At 41.1% G+C, this 18,767-nt stretch overlaps 1 protein-coding gene, 1 long non-coding RNA gene and 1 pseudogene across 2 annotated transcripts; 1 reads left to right on the top strand and 2 right to left on the bottom strand.

Moving 5' to 3' along the window:
• Positions 1-956: 956 nt before the first annotated feature.
• Positions 957-2,211, bottom strand: LOC139194281 (uncharacterized). Its single transcript, XR_011579039.1, has 3 exons — positions 2,050-2,211; positions 1,889-1,926; positions 957-1,394 (listed from the first exon to the last, which is right to left on the bottom strand). It is a non-coding gene; the product is annotated as an uncharacterized lncRNA (long non-coding RNA).
• Positions 2,212-9,256: 7,045 nt separating this feature from the next.
• On the bottom strand, positions 9,257-9,949 carry LOC139194814 (uncharacterized). Its single transcript, XM_070819732.1, has one exon. It carries the CDS (start codon positions 9,947-9,949, stop codon positions 9,257-9,259), a length of 693 nt encoding a protein of 230 aa, XP_070675833.1.
• Positions 9,950-10,368: 419 nt separating this feature from the next.
• On the top strand, positions 10,369-14,829 carry LOC139194127 (UBP1-associated protein 2C-like; annotated as a pseudogene).
• Positions 14,830-18,767: the final 3,938 nt, after the last annotated feature.

The following is an 18,767-nucleotide window of genomic DNA, read 5'->3' as shown; positions in this document are numbered from 1 at the left end:
GTAATTAAGATTGCCCCTAGGCTGGGCAAGTGGTACCATGAAGAAAGTTGAGGTTCCACTGTAAAGCTAATCAGTAATATGCATGAGGAGTAGCTCATCATCTTATAAGCCCTTGCATGGTTTGGTCCTTCACTGATGTAGGATTTTGTCCACGCATATTCTCACATAAAGAAAGTTGGGGGTTCCACCATGGCAATATGAGGAGTAACTCATCCTCTTATAAGCCCTTTCATGGTTTGGTCCTTCACCGATGTGGGATTTTGTCCACACATTCTCACATGAAGAAAGTTGGGGATTCCACCATAAACCAATTGACAATATGATGAATACCCTAACTCCTTGTAAGCCCTTGAATGGTTTGGTCCCTCATTGGTGTGGAACTTTGTCTTCACATTCTCACACGTTTCGTCACGTGTGACAAATTTTTAAGCTTAATACATAGACAACATAAATTAGGTGACTTGGAGCACGTGTTGCCATTAGGCACCACACTTGGGCTAACTTGCTCTGATACAGTAGGAAAGTTGAAGTTCCACCATAAAACTAATTGGTTATATGGAGAGTGCCCTACTCTCTTATAATCTCTTGCATAGTTTGATCCCTCACCGATGTAGGACTTTGTTCTCACATTTTCACTGTACCATGATACCACTGCGACCATCGCTATCACCGCCATACCACCATTGCGACCACTGTGGCCACACCGCCATTATAACCCAGTTCAGCAGCAGAAAGAAGTCTACGACCTGTAGTGTGCTGGTTACGGAAAGAAAAGCAAATAAAAAACATGGTTATGCTGCTGTTCAACTTATCTTGGAGAATAGACTACGGTTCTACAGTAGATTTTGCATCCACAACACAACCTTGCAGATCAATAAAATTGTGACCAAAATGGAAAATAGAATCTGAAAAATAAAATCCATCGACTACACCCGCAAGGCATTTTGATCAATGTTAAAATATTGGCAACGCATGCCGGATATTTCATGCGTGTGAAGGTGAGACATATCTTCCGGCAATGGCAGTTCACCGAACATACATTTTTCTCATGAAAAGAATATTGCACTTCAGCTCGATGAACGCTTCGTTGTAATATTGGCAATTTGGCATGAAACCTTGTAAACAAATAAGGGATGAGGTTGCCATACGCTATTTCCTCTGTCCCTAGGAATGCAGAAACTTAAGCACACTCCCCTCGTTTCTCATTCGCTGCGCTAACAGAGGATGAGGTTACCATAGCTAGTTCCATTTTTTTGTTTTTGGCTGCTCTGATCTGGTCTGCGAACGAAACTTCTTTTCGAATTTTCTCTCTTTACAAGCTCTAGATCCAGTTTCTCCAAAGATGAGATATGTGACATGTTTGCTTATGTCCCGTTGAGCAGCAACCTGGCCATCTATTAAAGTCTCTCTGTCAAGCTATTAAGAAAAAAGAGTAGAATGTAGTAAGACACGAACAAACAACATTGAAAAACATTAGAAAACATAGAAGGGAATAAATACGCCGATCTAGCAAGGTCCCTAAAAGTTTAAATCCAAGAAATCAAGACCGATGGTCAACAGTGAACTACATAATTTCTGCTAACTAGCAATTACCTTCGTTAATCTCTTGTTACGTTTCAGCCCTTGAGGAACTGTCAACTCTTCATCATCTTCATTAATTACTCCATCTTCTTCACAAACAAGCCTTGCCACCGTTTTTGCTTTAGCTTGTCCTGCTTTCTTTGCTCTTATGTTCGCGTGCTAGTGGAATACATGTAGCATGAGTGGAAGCGAGAAGGTTGACATGAGAAGGTAAGTGAGAATGTTGCTAGCTATTATAACGAGACAACCCATCTAATTTATGAAGTTCTTATGTTTCATACGAGTACATGTGACAAAGACTTAGTACCTATGAGGACGGGGATGCTCAGACATCTTCTTTCTAACCTGAAAACATTGAACGTCAATGAAATTGCAATTTTCCAAAGAAAAATAGCTGATTGAATCTTATATGCTGATTCAAAAGCATAAATATCCGAAGAAAATATCATAAAACTTATTGAATCATACATGACTTCACCCTTGGGGTCTTTTAACGCTTGTATCGTTCTCTGCTTGAGTCGCTCACAAGTCTCAGCATTATATGAAAGATCAAAACTTCAGATTCAACCAAACTATGAAGGTTTAAAATCCAACAAACATTTACTCTCAGTTTCTATGTACCTGAACTATGTTTCCTGACACGCCCCTACCCCAATGTCCTCGGGACATCAGGATGATCACGTTCTAGCCAACACCCGAGGGGTGACGTAAGCCATTTAATTCATACAAAAACTAAGAACGTACAAAACATGCATAGAATTTAGGACTAAAACATGCAATAGGAAAGAATAACACCAAAACTTAGTTCAACTGCTGATAATTAAACATTAAGATAGTACATAATATGTTCAGAGCATACGTCTATTACAAAATACAAACGGAATTTAAGATAAAGAAGTGCTATTACAATAGATGTCGAAACAGAGAGAATATAACACAATATCACGAGTAAGGGAACGCCTTGTAGCTCAGATCGTAATCCTCGTTATAAGGTCCTGAAGGGGGCGCAAAACAAACATGAGTGGACCAATTTGATATATACATATACTAAAACAGTTATCAACGTACTAACCCCCAGGTTTTATGAAAACATGTATATCATGATAAACATAGGTTTTCCGAAACCTAGCATGCCATGCAATGTCTCAAATCATAACTCATACATATATCATAAACACTAGTGAATGTCCAATATAACTCTCCAGGCCCCATGCCGGCTCTCCGTCTCTGAGCAAACAGTCAGATGAAAACACATTACAGGCCTCATGCCGGCTCCCCGTCCCTATGCTAAATAGCCAGATGAAACACACTCCAGGCCCTATGCCAACATCCAAACCGTCGCCTGGAACGGACCAGAATCTATCCATACGTCCCGTAGCGGAATAAGGACCACTAGGTAATTACAAAACCATTGAACATATATTTATCGAAAAGCAACTTCATAGTATAAAGTCATCCATCATCTATACTATAAAGAGGTGTTCTAAACATGTTCTAAATATCATATCGTCATCCATCAGATATTCTATAAGAACATGGGTTATAGGAAAAATAGTAATAATTCAAACTAGCCTCAATAAGCATGTTATCTTAAAACGTTTCATAAAACGTAATCATTAAATCATGCTTTTCAAGTATGCATTTCTACTATTAAAACATGCATTTTAGAAGGGGTCCACTCACCGTACACCATTGGTGCAAAGCTGTACCAAAAAGGAATAATGGAAACACCGCTACTAATCGCACATAATCACATAAAGGGGTACATTTAATCAAACTCTACTCAAACGATTGAATTTGGGAAAACAGACTTCAAAAACGGGTCCAGAACGACGAAATTAGCCTAGTAGAAGTCTCGGACGAAAACTCAAAAAGTCAACGGTCAAAGTCAACATTGACTGTTGACTGGTCAAAGTCAACAATGACCGTTGACTCAGTCAATGATCAGACCGGGTCAAGTCAACGGGTCAGGGTCCGAGTCGGACCAGGTCAAACAGGTTAAGGCTTTGGGTTTGGGTTTGGGTCCGGATTGGACCCAAAGATCTAAAAGGGAAAATGGGTTTAGGTTTAATGGGTTTTAAGGGAATTGGGTTTTAGAATTTTGGGCTTAAAGCCCCCCCCCCAACAGAAACCACCCAAGGGCCCCTATAGGATTAAAAAAAAAATAAAAAAAAATAAAACTTAAAAGGTTTTGGGTTGAGTCAACGGGCCAAGGCCCTAAAAACAGACGGCCCGAAGGCTCTTTTTGAGTTTTAAACAAAATAAATAAAATTAAAAAGAATGCGGGCTAGGGTATTGGGCTTAATCAAAACGGGCTTAAGGCCCGTGGGTTGAGAAACGGCCTGAAGGCCTGTTGCGAAACAGAGAAGGACACTGGAGCTTCTACAGCTCCGACCGACTACAAACACGAACCCCAAGCTCCGATCTAAGTACCAAAATGACGTAGTAGACGAGATGAACAAGATTATACCTTGGGTTCACCGTAGAGCGGCCTGAGGTGAACGGAAAATCCCTCGACAAATCACAGGTTCGCCGGAGCTGGGTTTGGCTTTTTCCGAACCGATCTTGTCCCAAAACCTTGATAAAAACGAGCTAAAACTTAACATATCTCATTTGAGCTTCACAATAGAACGAAAAGAGAGGAAAATCCGGACTTACCTAACCGAAAAACAGGGAAGTCTCGCCGGAGTTCCTGGGTTTCGCCGAGTTCGCAGAAACGAGAGGAAGAAGGAGAAATGACGGGATAAAGATGATGGTGCATGTGGTGCCTTCCTCGAGTAGGTGGTGCGATGGTATGTGTGTGTGTGGGTTTTCATGGTGCCAGAGAGAAAAGAGTTTCGAGAGAGGGATAGTGAGTGCAGAGAAGGAGAAGATGAATGAGCGGTCACGGGTAAGGGACAAAAAGAGAAAAATGTGAGGAGAGCTAGGGTGCTGCCACGTGGCAGTTTAAGGATAAAGACAAATCCCTTTAATTAAAACCAGATTGGGTGAAAAGTATGGGACTAAATTGATAATTTCACAAAAGTTTTGGGGAACCACCAAATTATACATATAATTGGGGGTTGGGGTGTTACATTTCCTGCCTTTGTTTCATGGTATCCTCAATTTGTTGGCTTGTCCTATTATTTTCTGTCTGTGTCTCTCATTTTCTTCATTCCTAATACTCATCGGAGACTCGCTGTCATTAACTGATGGAACCTCCTTGCTTAGACTTTGCTTCTCGTATGCATTTTCACCCATGACAGCACTGTTGCGTGCGGCTCCCAAACAGTGAAGTCTGGGGAAGGATACAAAGCCAACCAAGGGAGACAAAATACGTAAATAATAGCTCCAATTCTCTGTGTTCTGCCCAATGTGAATGGCTTCCCCCACATAACCAAATAGTGTAACATGATTGAGAGTTGAGTATGGAGCAGCCAATCCCGTGACAGAAACCCCGAACATCAATCAAAAGCTGATTTCATTCATACAAATTATCAACAACAAAATAATGCAAATATCCCTAACTGTGTGTAAATCACCTGTCAAGATTATTTCATACAGGCAGGAGACGAGACGAGGGGATCAGACTCAGAAGCTCGGGTTTGGGAGTGAATGCTCTTAATCAACCAAGCTACATAACCCTTATTATTCAATCAGTATCAGATATGCACTGCCACCACTAAAATCACCACACAACCTCATTTTTATTGTACATTAATCACGTTTATATAAATCCCAACTAGCAATAAAGTATGGTTCATGCTATTTAGTACTACGGCCTAGTTGTATTCATTTTCACTTATAAGTGAGAAGTCTTAAGTTCGGTTCTCGCCAAAGCCGAATTTGAACCACATTACTGCTAGCTTATTGTGAGGTTAAGTTCGCCTCCTCCTCTTTAGCATAGATAAAATTGTTTGTTAAAAAAAAAAAAGTATGTTTCATGAATCTGCTGCGAGAAGCCAAACTAGCTACATATGTTCAGGTCCAGTCCATACTACGAAAAGCCCATTTAACTAGAATATTTACTCATATGAAAAGGCCCAAGGTATCCATCCAGTATAAAAACACACAGAAGATGTTGGAACCAAAAACTTGCAAAGGACTGCTGCAATGCAAAGTTCGAAAGCTTACTCAAAGCAAAGGGAGAATTCTTATTGAATGAAAGCAACAATCATGGCTAATAAATAGCCTTACATCTGAATAGAAAAGAAAACAACCGCCCACGATTTTACAAGTCCTATAATCGTGGTAAAGACTACATCAAAACAGAAAATGCTTACTTGTCCCTTAAGAATAGGGATTATTGAATAACAGCCCTAAAAGCTAGGAACCCTAAAAACAGAAAACCTAATAACTTTAACATCCTCCCTTAAATTGAATACTCAAACATTCAGTTTACTTCTGAAAACTTGCAGACGCCCAATAATTCACGCAACTTCAAGAAAGCATCACCCTTCAAAGGTTTTGTGAAAATATCTGCAATTTGTTCTAGAGTTGAACACTGCACCAGCTCCAGATCTCCACATTTAACTAAGTCTCGAAGAAAATGAAACCTTACATCAATATGCTTACTACGACCGTGCATCATAGGATTCCTTGAAAGTTTGATTGTCGAAACATTATCACAATAGACCAGAGTTGGACCATTTTGTTCCTGATTAAGACTCTTTAAAATTCTTCTTAACTAGATTACTTGACAAGCACCTGATGCTGCAGCTATGAACTCCGCTTCAGTGGTGGATAAGGTTACAACTGGCTGTTTCTTTGAGGACCAAGAGACAACCCCTGAACTTATTATAAACACATACCCTGAGGTGCTCTTTCTATCATCTTGATCACCTGCATAATCGCTATCAGTGTACCCAATCACCTCCTCAGTTCCTCCCTTCTTGTAGAGTATCCCCAAATCAATAGTTCCTTTAACGTATCTGAGAACTCTTTTAGCCGCCTGCATGTGAACTTCAGTTGGACGCTCCATGTATCAGCTAATCAAACTCACAACGAACATCAAGTCAGGACGTGTAGCTGTTAGGTACATGAGACTTCCTACCATATGTTTGTACGGAGTTGCATTGATCCAGTGCCATCAACCTCTATTCCTCCTTCATCTTTTGTAAGTTTGAGACCAGGAACAATGGTATTTAGTACGGAGTTGCATTGATCCATGTTAAATCTTTCCAATATCTCTTGAGCATACTTTCTTTGACTAATAAAGATTCATCCAGAACCTTATATTACTTCAATACCAAGAAAGTATCTCATTTTCCCGAGATCGGTCATGTCGAACTCCACCATCATAGATTTCTTAAATTGTTCAAACATCATCTTATCATTTCCAGTGAAAATAAGATCATCGACGTAAATACATGCTATCAAGATCTTACCTTCTTCTGCAGCTTTGATGAACAATGTGTGCTCATAAGGACATTTGTTTAAACATTCCTTGATGAAATACGACTCTATACGACTGTACCAGGCTCGGGAAGCCTGCTTAAGTCCATATAGAGCCTTATTTAGTCGATACACTTTTGTCTCCTGCCCTTTCTGTTCATACCCGGGTGGTTGATCGACAAATACTTCGTCCTCTAACTCTCCATGCAGGAATGCGGACTTGACGTCAAGCTGATAAATGACCCAATTCTTTTGCGCAGCAAGCAAGATTACTATACGAATGGTGTTTAGACGAGCAACTGGTGCGGAGACTTCTGCATAGTCGATCCTATACTGTTGGCAATAACCTTTAGCGACTAGTCGAGCTTTATGTTTTTCTACTTCTCCATTCTCATTAAGTTTCGTCTTGAATACCCATTTTACTCCGATAGTTTTCCCTCCAGGTGGTAACTCGACTAATTCCCACGTACTGTTCTTCTCAATTGCCCGTATCTCTTGATCCATGGCCTGTTTCTATATCTCGGACTTCACTTCAAAGGTCGTGGGATCTTGATCAGTAAATAGTGCCAATTGAGCCATACTCTCATTTTCTTCATCGGATAAACCCTGACCTGTTTTGTAGTCCCTCATCCAAGTTGGTGGTCTTCGGGTTCGTCTTGTGAAAGGTGAGGTTTCATCAACTTGACTGTCTTCTTCAACTATTGAGTCACCATGATCAGCTTCTGTTTCAGTTTCTTCATTACTTTCAGACTCAGGATGACTTGTCATCTCAGTGCCATTTTCTTCATCAATATCCCACTCGAGATCTGCCATGCTAACTTCCTTGTGATGGTCATCCCAAACCCACTGTTTATCTTCTTCAAACACTACATCTCGGTTTATGATTATTTTCTGTGAGACAGGATCAAATAATCGATAAGCCTTAGACTCTTCACTCACCCAAAGCAATATGCATTTACAGCTCTTGTCATCGAACTTCACTCTTTTATTGTCAGGTACGTGGGCATGAGCAATGCAACCAAAGATTCTGAAATGGTCCACGGATGGTTTGTGTCCATTCCATGCCTCCTCAGGTGTCTTGTTCTTCACGGTAAGAGTGGGGCATCGGTTCAACACATGCACTGCCCAGTTAACTTCTTCTGGCCATAAAGTTTTTGGAACTTGCTTGGCTGACAACATGCTTCGTACCATGTTCATGATGGTGCGATTCTTTCGTTCTGCTACACCGTTCTGTTGGGGAGTATATGATGCGGTTAATTGCCTGTGAACTCCATTCTCTTGGCAAAAATTTGTAAATTCGTGTGAGGTGAACTCCCCTCCTCGATTTGTTCTTAAGCTTCTTATTGGTGTCCCAGTTTCCTTCTCTACCCGTGCTTTGTAGGATTTGAACGTGCCAAATGCTTCGGACTTCTCTACCAAAAAATAAACCCATGTTTTTCTACTGAAATCATCTATAAAGGTGATAAGGTACCTCTTTTTGCTGTTTGATATAGGATTAATTGGCCCACATATGTCCGCATGCACTAGTTGTAGTACCTTGGAAGCTCTCCATGTGCTTTCTCTGGGAAAAGGATCTCTGTGTTGTCTCCCCACCAAACAATCTTCACATACTCTTTGAGAGGCAGTGAAATGCGGCATTCCTTTCACCATATGCTTCTATTGAAGTACTTTAAGCTCATTCCAACTAAGATGCCCATAGCGACAGTGCCAAAGTCGTGCTTGATCAGTGGTTTGAGAAGAAAAACATCTTTGTTCCTTTGGTGGACATCGAGCTGATATTGCAAACATTCGATTAGAACTCATCTTGGTCTCCATGATTAGACCTTTCTCCGAATGAAAGATTTTGCACCTTCCATGTCGGATAAGCACTGAGAGTCCTTTTTCTTGTAATTGACCGATGCTTAACAAGTTGTTCTTCAAATCTGGCACATAGAACACACTGGTGATCACGTGTATCATACCATTTACCTCCATTTGAACATTTCCCTTGCCTTGGACAGTCAAGCTGGAATTATTTCCAAGCTTCACCGATTCTTTGAAGCTGCTGTCAAACTCACTAAATAGGTCCCTTTTGCCACACATGTGATTGCTGCATCCATAATCAAGAAACCATGTGTGCTCTATTGTTGCCTCATTGAACTCCACAAGTGCCATCAACAAAGATCTCTTCTTTTGTCTCCACATAGTTTGCCTTCTCCTCCTTAGGTTTCTTTGGACACTCCCACTGAAAGTGCCTTAGTTCATGACAGTGATAGCATTCCAGGGTTGACTTGTCGAACCCTAGCCTTCCTCGTCCTCTTCCTCATCCTTGATAAGTTCCTCGTCCTCGTCCTCCTTGCTGGATTCCATGAGTAGCCTGAAGGGCATGTTCTTCCTCCTGATGTTGACTCATCCTTTGCTCATGCACCAAAAGACTGCTCTGGAGTTCGTCGATAGACATGACATCTAGGTCATTCGATTCTTCAATTGAACAGACAACATAGTCGAACTTCGTTGTCATGGATCTTAGAATTTTCTCAATGATCACCACGTCGTCCATCTTTTCTCCGTGAGTCCGCATCTTGTTAGCTATGGCAAGAGTTCTACCAAAATAACCATTGACTGTTTCCCCATTCTTCATGTGCAGTACCTCGAACTCCTTGCGAAAAGCCTGCAATTGTGCACGTTTTACACGTGCAGTTCCTTGATATTTTTGTTTCAAGGAATCCCATAGATCATTCGCTATGTCTTTCTTCAAAATAGTCTCCAAAACTGACCAATCTATGGCTTGGAACAAATAGTTCTTGGCCTTCAAGTCTTTCAGCTTTAGTTCATCTAAGATCTTCTTATGTGCTTCCCCAGATTCCGATCCTTCTGCTGCTGTAGTGATCCCAATCTCCACTAAGTTCCAATACTCTTTGGAACGAAGGAAGTTCTCCATAAGCATACTCCAATGGTCATAGTGTCCATCAAGCTTGGGAATAGCTGGTTGCACGCAACTATTCTTAGACGCCATGGTTGTATCTCTCTACTTAGGTTGCAAGCTCCCGATCAGGCCCCGGAATGGGGCTCTGATACCAGATGTTGGAACCAGAAACTTGCTAAAGACTGCTGCAATGCAAAGTTCGAAAGCTTACTCAAAGCAAAGGGAGAATTCTTATTGAATGAAAGCAACAATCATGGCTAATAAATAGCCTTACATCTGAACAGAAAAGAAAACAACCGCCCATGATTTTACAGGTCCTATAATCGTGGTAAAGACTACGTCAAAACAAAAAATGCTTACTTGTCCCTTAAGAATATGGATTATTGAATAACAGCCCTAAAAGCTAGGAACCCTAAAAACAGAAAACCTAATAACTTTAACAGAAGAATCACTCACTCGCAAAACACCCAACCCCTCGCCCTCTCTCTCCGCTCTCTTCCTCTTCCCAAAGGGTTAGGGTTTATCTTCTATATTCACCTCATTCTCCTCCTCTCTCTCTCTCTTCTCCCAATGGACGCAACCAAGAAGCGCAAGCTCGACGAAAACGGTGTCGTTCTGGACGCAGATCCCTCCTCCGCCCCCAAGCTCTCCCCCGAAGACGTTCGCAGGCTCATCGAGCGATTCACCCCCGATCAACTCCTCGACATTCTCCAGGACGCCCTCTCTCGCCACGTCGACGTCCTCGACGCCGTCCGCTCCATCACCGATTCCGACGCCTCCCAGCGCAAGCTCTTCATCCGCGGCCTCGGCTGGGACACCACCACCGAGGGCCTCCGATCCCTCTTCTCCCCCTACGGAGAGATCGAGGAGGCCATCGTCATCCTCGACAAAACCACCGGGAAATCCAAGGGCTATGGGTTCGTCACGTTTCCCCATGTCGACGGTGCTCTCATGGCCCTGAAAGAACCGAGCAAGAAGATCGACGGTCGCATGACCGTCACGCAGCTCGTCTCCACGGGGAATTCGAACTCCAACACTGCCTCCAACAGCGTCGCTGACGTATCGTTGAGGAAGATATATGTGGCCAATGTTCCGTACGACATGTCGTCTGATAAGCTCTTGGCCCATTTTGCCCTGTACGGGGAGATAAAGGAGGGGCCGCTAGGCTTTGATAAACAGACTGGGATGTGCAAGGGGTATGCGCTGTTTGTGTATAAGACTCCGGAGGGGGCTCAAGCGGCACTCGTTGATCCTGTGAACAACATTGACGGGAGGCAATTGACCTGTAAATTGGCGATTGACGGGAAAAAGGGCAAGTCGGACGGGCCAGGTTAGGGTCAAGGACCGGGGAGTGGGTCCAATACGCACGGTGATGGGATGAGGATGGCACCACCGTCTTCGATTGTTGGACAGTACGGCATCCCAGGTGGAATTGGTTCTTATGGTGGGTACACCAGTGGGCTTCAGGGGCAGCCTCCGTTGGGTCACCATCCATTGGGTGGGGCTGGGTTGTCTCGTGTCGGAAACCAGGTGAATTCGGGTTTGGGTGGTGGTGGCAGATATGGAGGGTTGGGTGGGCCTTACGGTAACTATGGTGGCCCTGGGGGTTATGGTTTAGGTGGTGCTGGTGGTTTAAGTGTTGGACTCGGTGGTGCGGGGTCGGCTGGTGTTGGTCCGAGTGTGGGTATTGGGTCGTCTTTGTATGGATTGCCTCCAAATTCGGGTGGGTTACCATCCGGTAGGTATCCAGAGGGCGGCCACTACGGCCTGTCAGCCTATTAGATTCAGCATCACCAGCAAGCTGGGACATCCCCCCATCCAAGGGTTCCTCAAGGTGGCATGTACCCAAATGTGCCACCTTATTTCTGAGGTATTTTCATTATTTTATCCTTTGCTATTATGTGTATAGCTTGGTGGTGTTGGTTGAGTTTCTTGGTGCCTGGTTAGAATACTTGTGTATGGTTGCTGCTTCTTGTTTTGGCTTTTTTTACAAAATTTGTGCCTTGGACTAATTGTGTATTGCATTTGTTTTTTCCTTTGTTTACATGTGTGCCTAGGATACTTCGCGTCTCTGTTCGTGCTTCTGCATGAATTCCCTTTGCTATTGTTGATTGAGAGGCGATCAAGTGTTTCACTTTTACATAAAACGAAGATGTTTTCCCTTTGCTGTAGTATTTGTCTTGTTTGTTATTTTATATGAAATGATTTAACAGTACCTTTTGTGTTGCCTCCGAAGTTTTAATTTTAGCAGAAATGGTAGATGTGGATATTTCATTATAATTTATGATGTCGGGTCATATTTAGTGAAGATCTTAAACGATTGAGTTTCCAAATGAATTTTAGTGTTTTCTATTTTCTCTTAACCAATGAAATTTATATTACTTGAAATTTGAATTATGTGTTTAGTGTTACTTTTTAGTCCTTAATTGTGGAGTAGTATGGATATTAGAATCTTTAATCATTACAAGATGCTTCTCCAGTTTACATAGTGAAGCCTTTTTTGTTTGGTGAGTGCGGATGGAATTGTGTGCATTTTTTCCCTTCGATCAATGTGGGTGGAAACTTAATACTTGAGAAGGAATTCAAATATCTTTTTTGGGACTTTTATTCTATTTTATGTATTTGTGTATGGTTTCTTGTTGGGAATTTGATGGGATTGATTGAGCAACTTATCATAACTTCAAGTGATAGAGTGCAACACTAATGACATTAGTAGAAATGGTTATGTAATGTGTGGGTATCATTCCAATACGTGATGTTTTCTGTGTTTGCTGAGAGCCTAAGACATACGGAATAAAAAAAGTAGTGGGTCTTACGGTAAAATCCAATCAAGTAAACATGCCATAGGAGGTATAGTGAGTGACCTTACATGGCTGATGAGCTTTGCGCATAGTCAGATTTTAGTGTGTGGGTTTCATCCAGTGTTTTAATACGCAAAAAAGTATAGGGCTTTCTCTGTCTTGTAAATCGAGTGTAAGCTTTGAGACATGAATATTATTACTAAAAATATTTAAATATATATATGATACAGAACTATGTATATGTATATATAAGAATATATACATGAGCTAATTGCTGTTTTCTACGCAGAGCTGTTTATTTGTTATTGGAGGTTAGTGGTTGCTTTAGTGACTGCATTGTGTAAACTTCATTTAATGATGCTTGATTTGAACCTTTATAATACTTATTGTTCATTTAGAGGAGCATCATAGCATAAAACTTAACAAAACCCAAGGTTCGAGGCCACTATGTTGTTGTAGTAAACACTAGAAACCCACCTTAGAGAAGCCATGTATTTATTTGTTTTGGTGTTGGGTTTTATTTTTTTAAAAGAAAATTTCAGTTGGGGTTTTATAATATCAGGTGAACAGACATCGTTTTCGGACGTGGGTCATATTTTTACCAGAATTTTTATGAGTCTTAACGGATATTAGTTTATTTGTGTTATACACCGACTCGATTCTGGTGTATAACATAATATATGAACATTTTCTTGATACCGTGCGCTGTAAAAGTTAATGGCTTTCTGTTGTATGCAGCTGTTTTGTTATGGTCTGAATTTGGGATCACTATAGCTGTAGTAAGATAGGAAATGATTTTGTAATTGCAATTGGCCTTTATATCATTTTTGTAGGGTTTTTGACTTTATTTTTTTTATATCACATAAATGTGTGTGTTTTGCTAAATTTCTTTTGTTTCTGTATATTTCAGCCAAAATTTGGGGGTGCAATTCTTAATGTTGGGTTTTATGTTTTGAAGCTCTAACAAAAGCAAAACTCATTAACTTTTTTTGTAGGCTTTTGATATTCAAAATCTAAACTATAACCCCACTTTGTGGCAGGGTCTTAATGATCTCTTAAATAGTATGGTCTTAATCATGTTTCTTATAGCATGGTCTTGATCACTTTTTTTTTTACAGACTAAAGTTTTTGTAAGATTCATGGCTTTCACATTTCAAAAAGCACATAGGATTGTACTGTATTCCTATTGTTTGTGTTTCCTATGATTTATATTTTGTAATGAAGATTTATATAACCAAGTTTGGATTGCTTGTACGCATTCGGCTGAACTGCAGTGAGGAAGAAGCAAGAATGAAGATCTACTCAGTTTCAACTAGGTGCTATTATGCGTTTGGGGCACTTGTATCTGAAGAGGTTTCACTCAAAATCAAAGGTGATTCTGCTTCTAAGTTGGGATTTTATTATTTTCTTGTGTCTGGGTTCTCGTATTTATATATGTGTGTGTATTTGTAAAATTCTTGTTGCATAGTTGCCTGGAGTCCGTTAGGTACTTCCTGATTCCTACTTGGATGTTAAGAACAAAGATTATGGAGGTACGGATATGCTTGTTTCTTCAAGTTGAATTTCAAAGAAAACAAATTATTTATAGCAATTGATTCATTTAAGTCATAAGTCCCATTCTGTAATAGCTCTGGCAGTCTGATGATATTTTGATTTTAAATTTATTGCTTTATTTTTTCTGACAAAGGATAGTTTGAGGCTCTAGAATGTTACAGATGAAAGTTATTAGGCAGTTGATGTTGTAGCAGTGCTAGTGGTGTGTAGAACCGGTGAAATATAAAAACCCCTGTTGAAGGCTTTCTGCAACCCTAGTGAATATTGTGTACAGAGTTTTCATGTAAAATATCATAATTTTGAACTGACCAGTTTCGTGTGTCGATTGCATCCGAAAAAATGATCCATGGTAATTTTCATTTCAAAATTTCTGTACTCCCAAGAATTGTGGTCCGGGTACCGAGAGTTATAGTAATATTAAACAGCGTGTGTTTTTTCTACATTGTATAGCCTTTTCTATGTTGTTTTCAACTAAGTTAACCAGGAAAATTCTATTATTCATGATTTGCTTGCTTTCTTGTTTGTTTTGGCAGGTGAACCTTTTATTAATGGCCAAGCAGTGCCATATGATCCCAAGTACCATGAGGAATGGATAAGAAACAATAGTCGAGCAAATGAGAGAAACAGGCGTAATGACAGACCTCGTAACTTTGACAGATCAAGGAACTTTGAAAGGAGAAGGGAAAATATGCAGAATCGTGATTTTCAGAATACGGGTCCATCTCCTATGCCTAATCAAGCTGGGCCAAAGTCGGGACCTGGACCTGCCAACATGGGTCCTCCACTCCCCAACAGGGCTCCAATGCAGCCTCCCAACATGGGTCCTCCACCCCCGAACAGGGCTCCAATGCCGCCTCCCAACATGGGTCCACCAAACAACTACAGTAATCCCCAGCCAAGCAACAACTGGAATTCTGGGCCACCGAACAGCTATAATCAGGCGCCTCCCAACAGCTACAATCAGATGCCGCCCAACAACTACAATCAGATGCCTCCCAATAACCCGGGAGGGGTGCCACCAAACAACATGGCTCCACCTTCTAATGCAGGATGGAATGATCCTGGACAATACCAGAATAACTACACGCCAGACAGGGATGCTAGAGTCAATCCTGGTCCAAACCGTTACTAAGCTTGAGGCTAGTTGCGGTACGATGAGTCTTGTAGGCATGTTGTAGATAAACGAGGAGGTTGCTCGAGATGGGCTGTAGGTTTCAATGTTTCTGGTCTTGAATGATATTTCGTTTGGCATATTGCTGTGGTCGGAACCTGGTTGCCTTTTATCGGAATATGATTACATTTTCAAGGTCATATCTTATGCGATTAGTCGTGTCTTTACTTTGGTGCGCAGCATGAATTCTTTCAGGTAGTGCACATATTGACAGAAAGCAGACTGCATGGGGATCCTTGTTAAATTTTTGACTTCTTTTGCATGCTATGCTCTCACATTGGTTTTTGCATATTTTGGTGATGATGTTATTTTGCTAGAAAACTGTCATGCTACGTTGTCAATTTGGTAACCCGATTCTCAGTTTGGTCCCTGAATCAAATTTTTGACTTCTTTTGGCTATGTTTGGGGTGAGGGATTTCTAAGTCTCAAGGAATCGAGACCAAGTTAGGGGGGATTGGAAATGTGGGAGGGATATGAGAGGGATCTGCAAATTACGATTTACGAGTCATTTACAAAGCAATAACTTTGACAGCATAGGGACGTTTATTATAAAATAAAATACATAAAAGAGGTTTATTTTCTAAACCCTCAATTGTAACCCAGAAAAAACAAATAACTCTATTTAGCTAAGCCATCGTTTCATCCTATTCATGGGCACTGCTAACATGACATAGAGCCTATCTTGTACATTTTCTGTGAACTGAAAGTATGCATATCTCCATGTCTTCTTTACGATCAAAGAACCACATACTCCCCAGAATCCGAAAATAAACCCGAACGCAGCGAAAATATAGAACCACGGTAGTTGATGCCCATCGTCCTCATCATCTCGGTTATTCTTATCATGCGCATCAATGCGACACTCGTTTGGAAGCGGTGCACCGCAAAGTTTTGGATTCCCCTCAAATGCAGAAGCTTCAAAGCTTTGGAGCTGAGTGCTTGTTGGGATTGGTCCTTCGAGATTATTGTACGAGACATCAATGTCATTCAAGAAATTAAGGCTCGCCAGAGACGATGGGATTTTTCCGGACAAGTGATTCTTGGAGAGATACAAAGCTTCTAACTTCTTAAGGTTAGAAATTTGGTCTGGAATGTTGCCGGAGAAGTTGTTGTCGTCTAGAAACAACCCTTGGAGAAGCTGCAGTTGGCCAATCTCAAGCGGTATATTACCGGTAATGTTGTTGGTAGAGAGACTTATGGTTGGAGGAAAGTTAGACAATCTGCTATAGACATCTAGTACCCCGGCGGAGTTGGTACTGTAGATTGGCAATTCCAGATCATATTGTCCTGCTTGAGCTGCAATAGGTTCATGTACCAACGCCGGTACTCTACAAAATTCTTTTGGAAATTCACCTGAAATAAGGTTCATATCCAATTTTATAAAAAAAAGCCTTGGTAGATCAGTCCCCAACCAGCTAGGGATTGTCCCTGTGATTTTGTTATATTCCAGATGCAAGATCTGTAGACTCTTTACCTTTGCTAACCATACAGGTATTCGACCGGTGAGATCACAAAGCGCCAAGCTCAAAAGTCGAAGATTTTGAAATCCATCAAAACCAACCATGTCATCGTCAGATGGCATTCCTTCACCGTTAAAGGCACCCATAAGGATGAGTACTCGAAGACTTTTGCAATGCATCAGTATCTTCATTGCTTCCGTGACATTTTCCAATCGGAGGCTACCAAGAGAGAGGAAGGACAGAGAGTTTAACGAAAGAATCTCGGGTTGTATTTGTCCCTCTAGATTGTTTTCACCTAATCGAATTGCTTTCAGGGATTTACATGAGTAAAGGCTTGTTGGCAACTTACCAGTAAAATTGTTCCTATACAGGTCAAGTTTAGTGAGTTGAACAAGTTTGGAGAAATTGAGCTTGGTAATGTCTCCTTCCAAGTTATTTCGTCCCAAACGTAGTTCTACAAGGCTGGTGCAATTCATCAAAGATTGGGGCAACGGACCTTGTAGGTAGTTGAAATCGAGCTTTACGATTTCTAACCTGGAGAGCTTCCCCAAACTGAAAGGGAGCACTCCGGTCAGTTGATTGAAGGAGAGGTCAAAGATTACGAGGTTGGTGAGGTTTACAATTTTATCACTAATGCCTCCATATAGTGAATTCAGAGGTACTGCAACTTCTTCGAGTTTGGTAGCATTATAGATATCTTCTAGAAGTAGTCCTGAGAGATTATTGTGACCAGCACGAAAAATCTGTAGCTCGGAACACCTCCCAAAACCACGGTAAATGTTGCCACTGAATTGGTTTGAGGAAAAATCTAACACTCTAATCAAGGGGTTAGAATTGAGACATACAGAGGATGGGATGTACTTGGAGAAGGCATTGTTGCTGACGTTGAAACTCGTCAAATTCCAAGAATGCATGAAGAACGAAGATGGAATTGGACCATGGAAGTGATTGCTTGACAAATCGAGTGTCCGGATGTTGCCGGATGTTAGAGACAAAGGTAGCTCTCCAGAAAGAAGGTTATAGCTCAAATCAAGAATCTCAAGACAATTCAGGGACTCAAAGAGTTTATTTTCGAGTGAACCGTGAAGTGAATTGCGGGATAGATTCAAGTGGGTGAGATGCATGAGGTTTGCAAGTGAGGATGACGAGGTAAAAATAACTCCGTCGAGCCCCTTCGAGGGTAAGAGCAAATGGGTGACCCAACCTTCCGGATTACAAGTGATGCCTTCCCAACTACAACAGTTAATGGAAGTCCAATTTAAAGGAGGAGAGGATAGAGTGAGGTTGAAGGACAAGAGAGCGCTACGTTCATTTTGGTTGCATGCGTCGATATTTGGAGATATAATGGACGTGAATAAGATGATTATGAGAAGGAAGCCATGAGCCATTGTGTTTGAAGGCTTGCTGCAGCTCAATGCTTTTTGTCTTCGTATATATAGCAGGATCTCGAGTCTCTACATTTAAAAAATTATGCTTCATTAGATGGAAAAGCAGCTTTTGCAACATTGGAAAACAACCATAATCACACGTTAGAAGTCGAGGGGTCCTCCAAGATCCCGACTGAGAATTTGGAAAACAAGAATGCAATATTTCCAACCCCTTCAAGACGTCGAATAGAGATTCTCCACTAAAGAACCCGCAAACAACGCAAGTGTTTTTTTTCTTCTAAAAAGCAGTTCAGCTGCTTCAAGTGCTTCATTCTATGAGCATTTCAAGTAGTTCTTATTATTTTATTATAAAACTCGCAAAATTACTGTCAATTTTTTGCTAACTTCGTTAAAAGCTCTTTTGGTGATCTTAAACACTTTTAATTACTTTAAAAGCACAGTCAAACATGCCTAATCTTGGGAAGCCTAGCTTTAAATTAAGAATAGAGAAGTAGTGAGTGTTCTTTCTTCTTTATCTCAAAACTTAAAACGCGT

Source organism: Malus domestica, chromosome 03 (assembly GCF_042453785.1).
Source record: "Malus domestica chromosome 03, GDT2T_hap1".
Classification (NCBI taxonomy): domain Eukaryota; kingdom Viridiplantae; phylum Streptophyta; class Magnoliopsida; order Rosales; family Rosaceae; genus Malus; species Malus domestica.
Note: the sequence above shows the minus strand (reverse complement) of the source record. Positions and strands in the feature narration are given on the sequence as shown.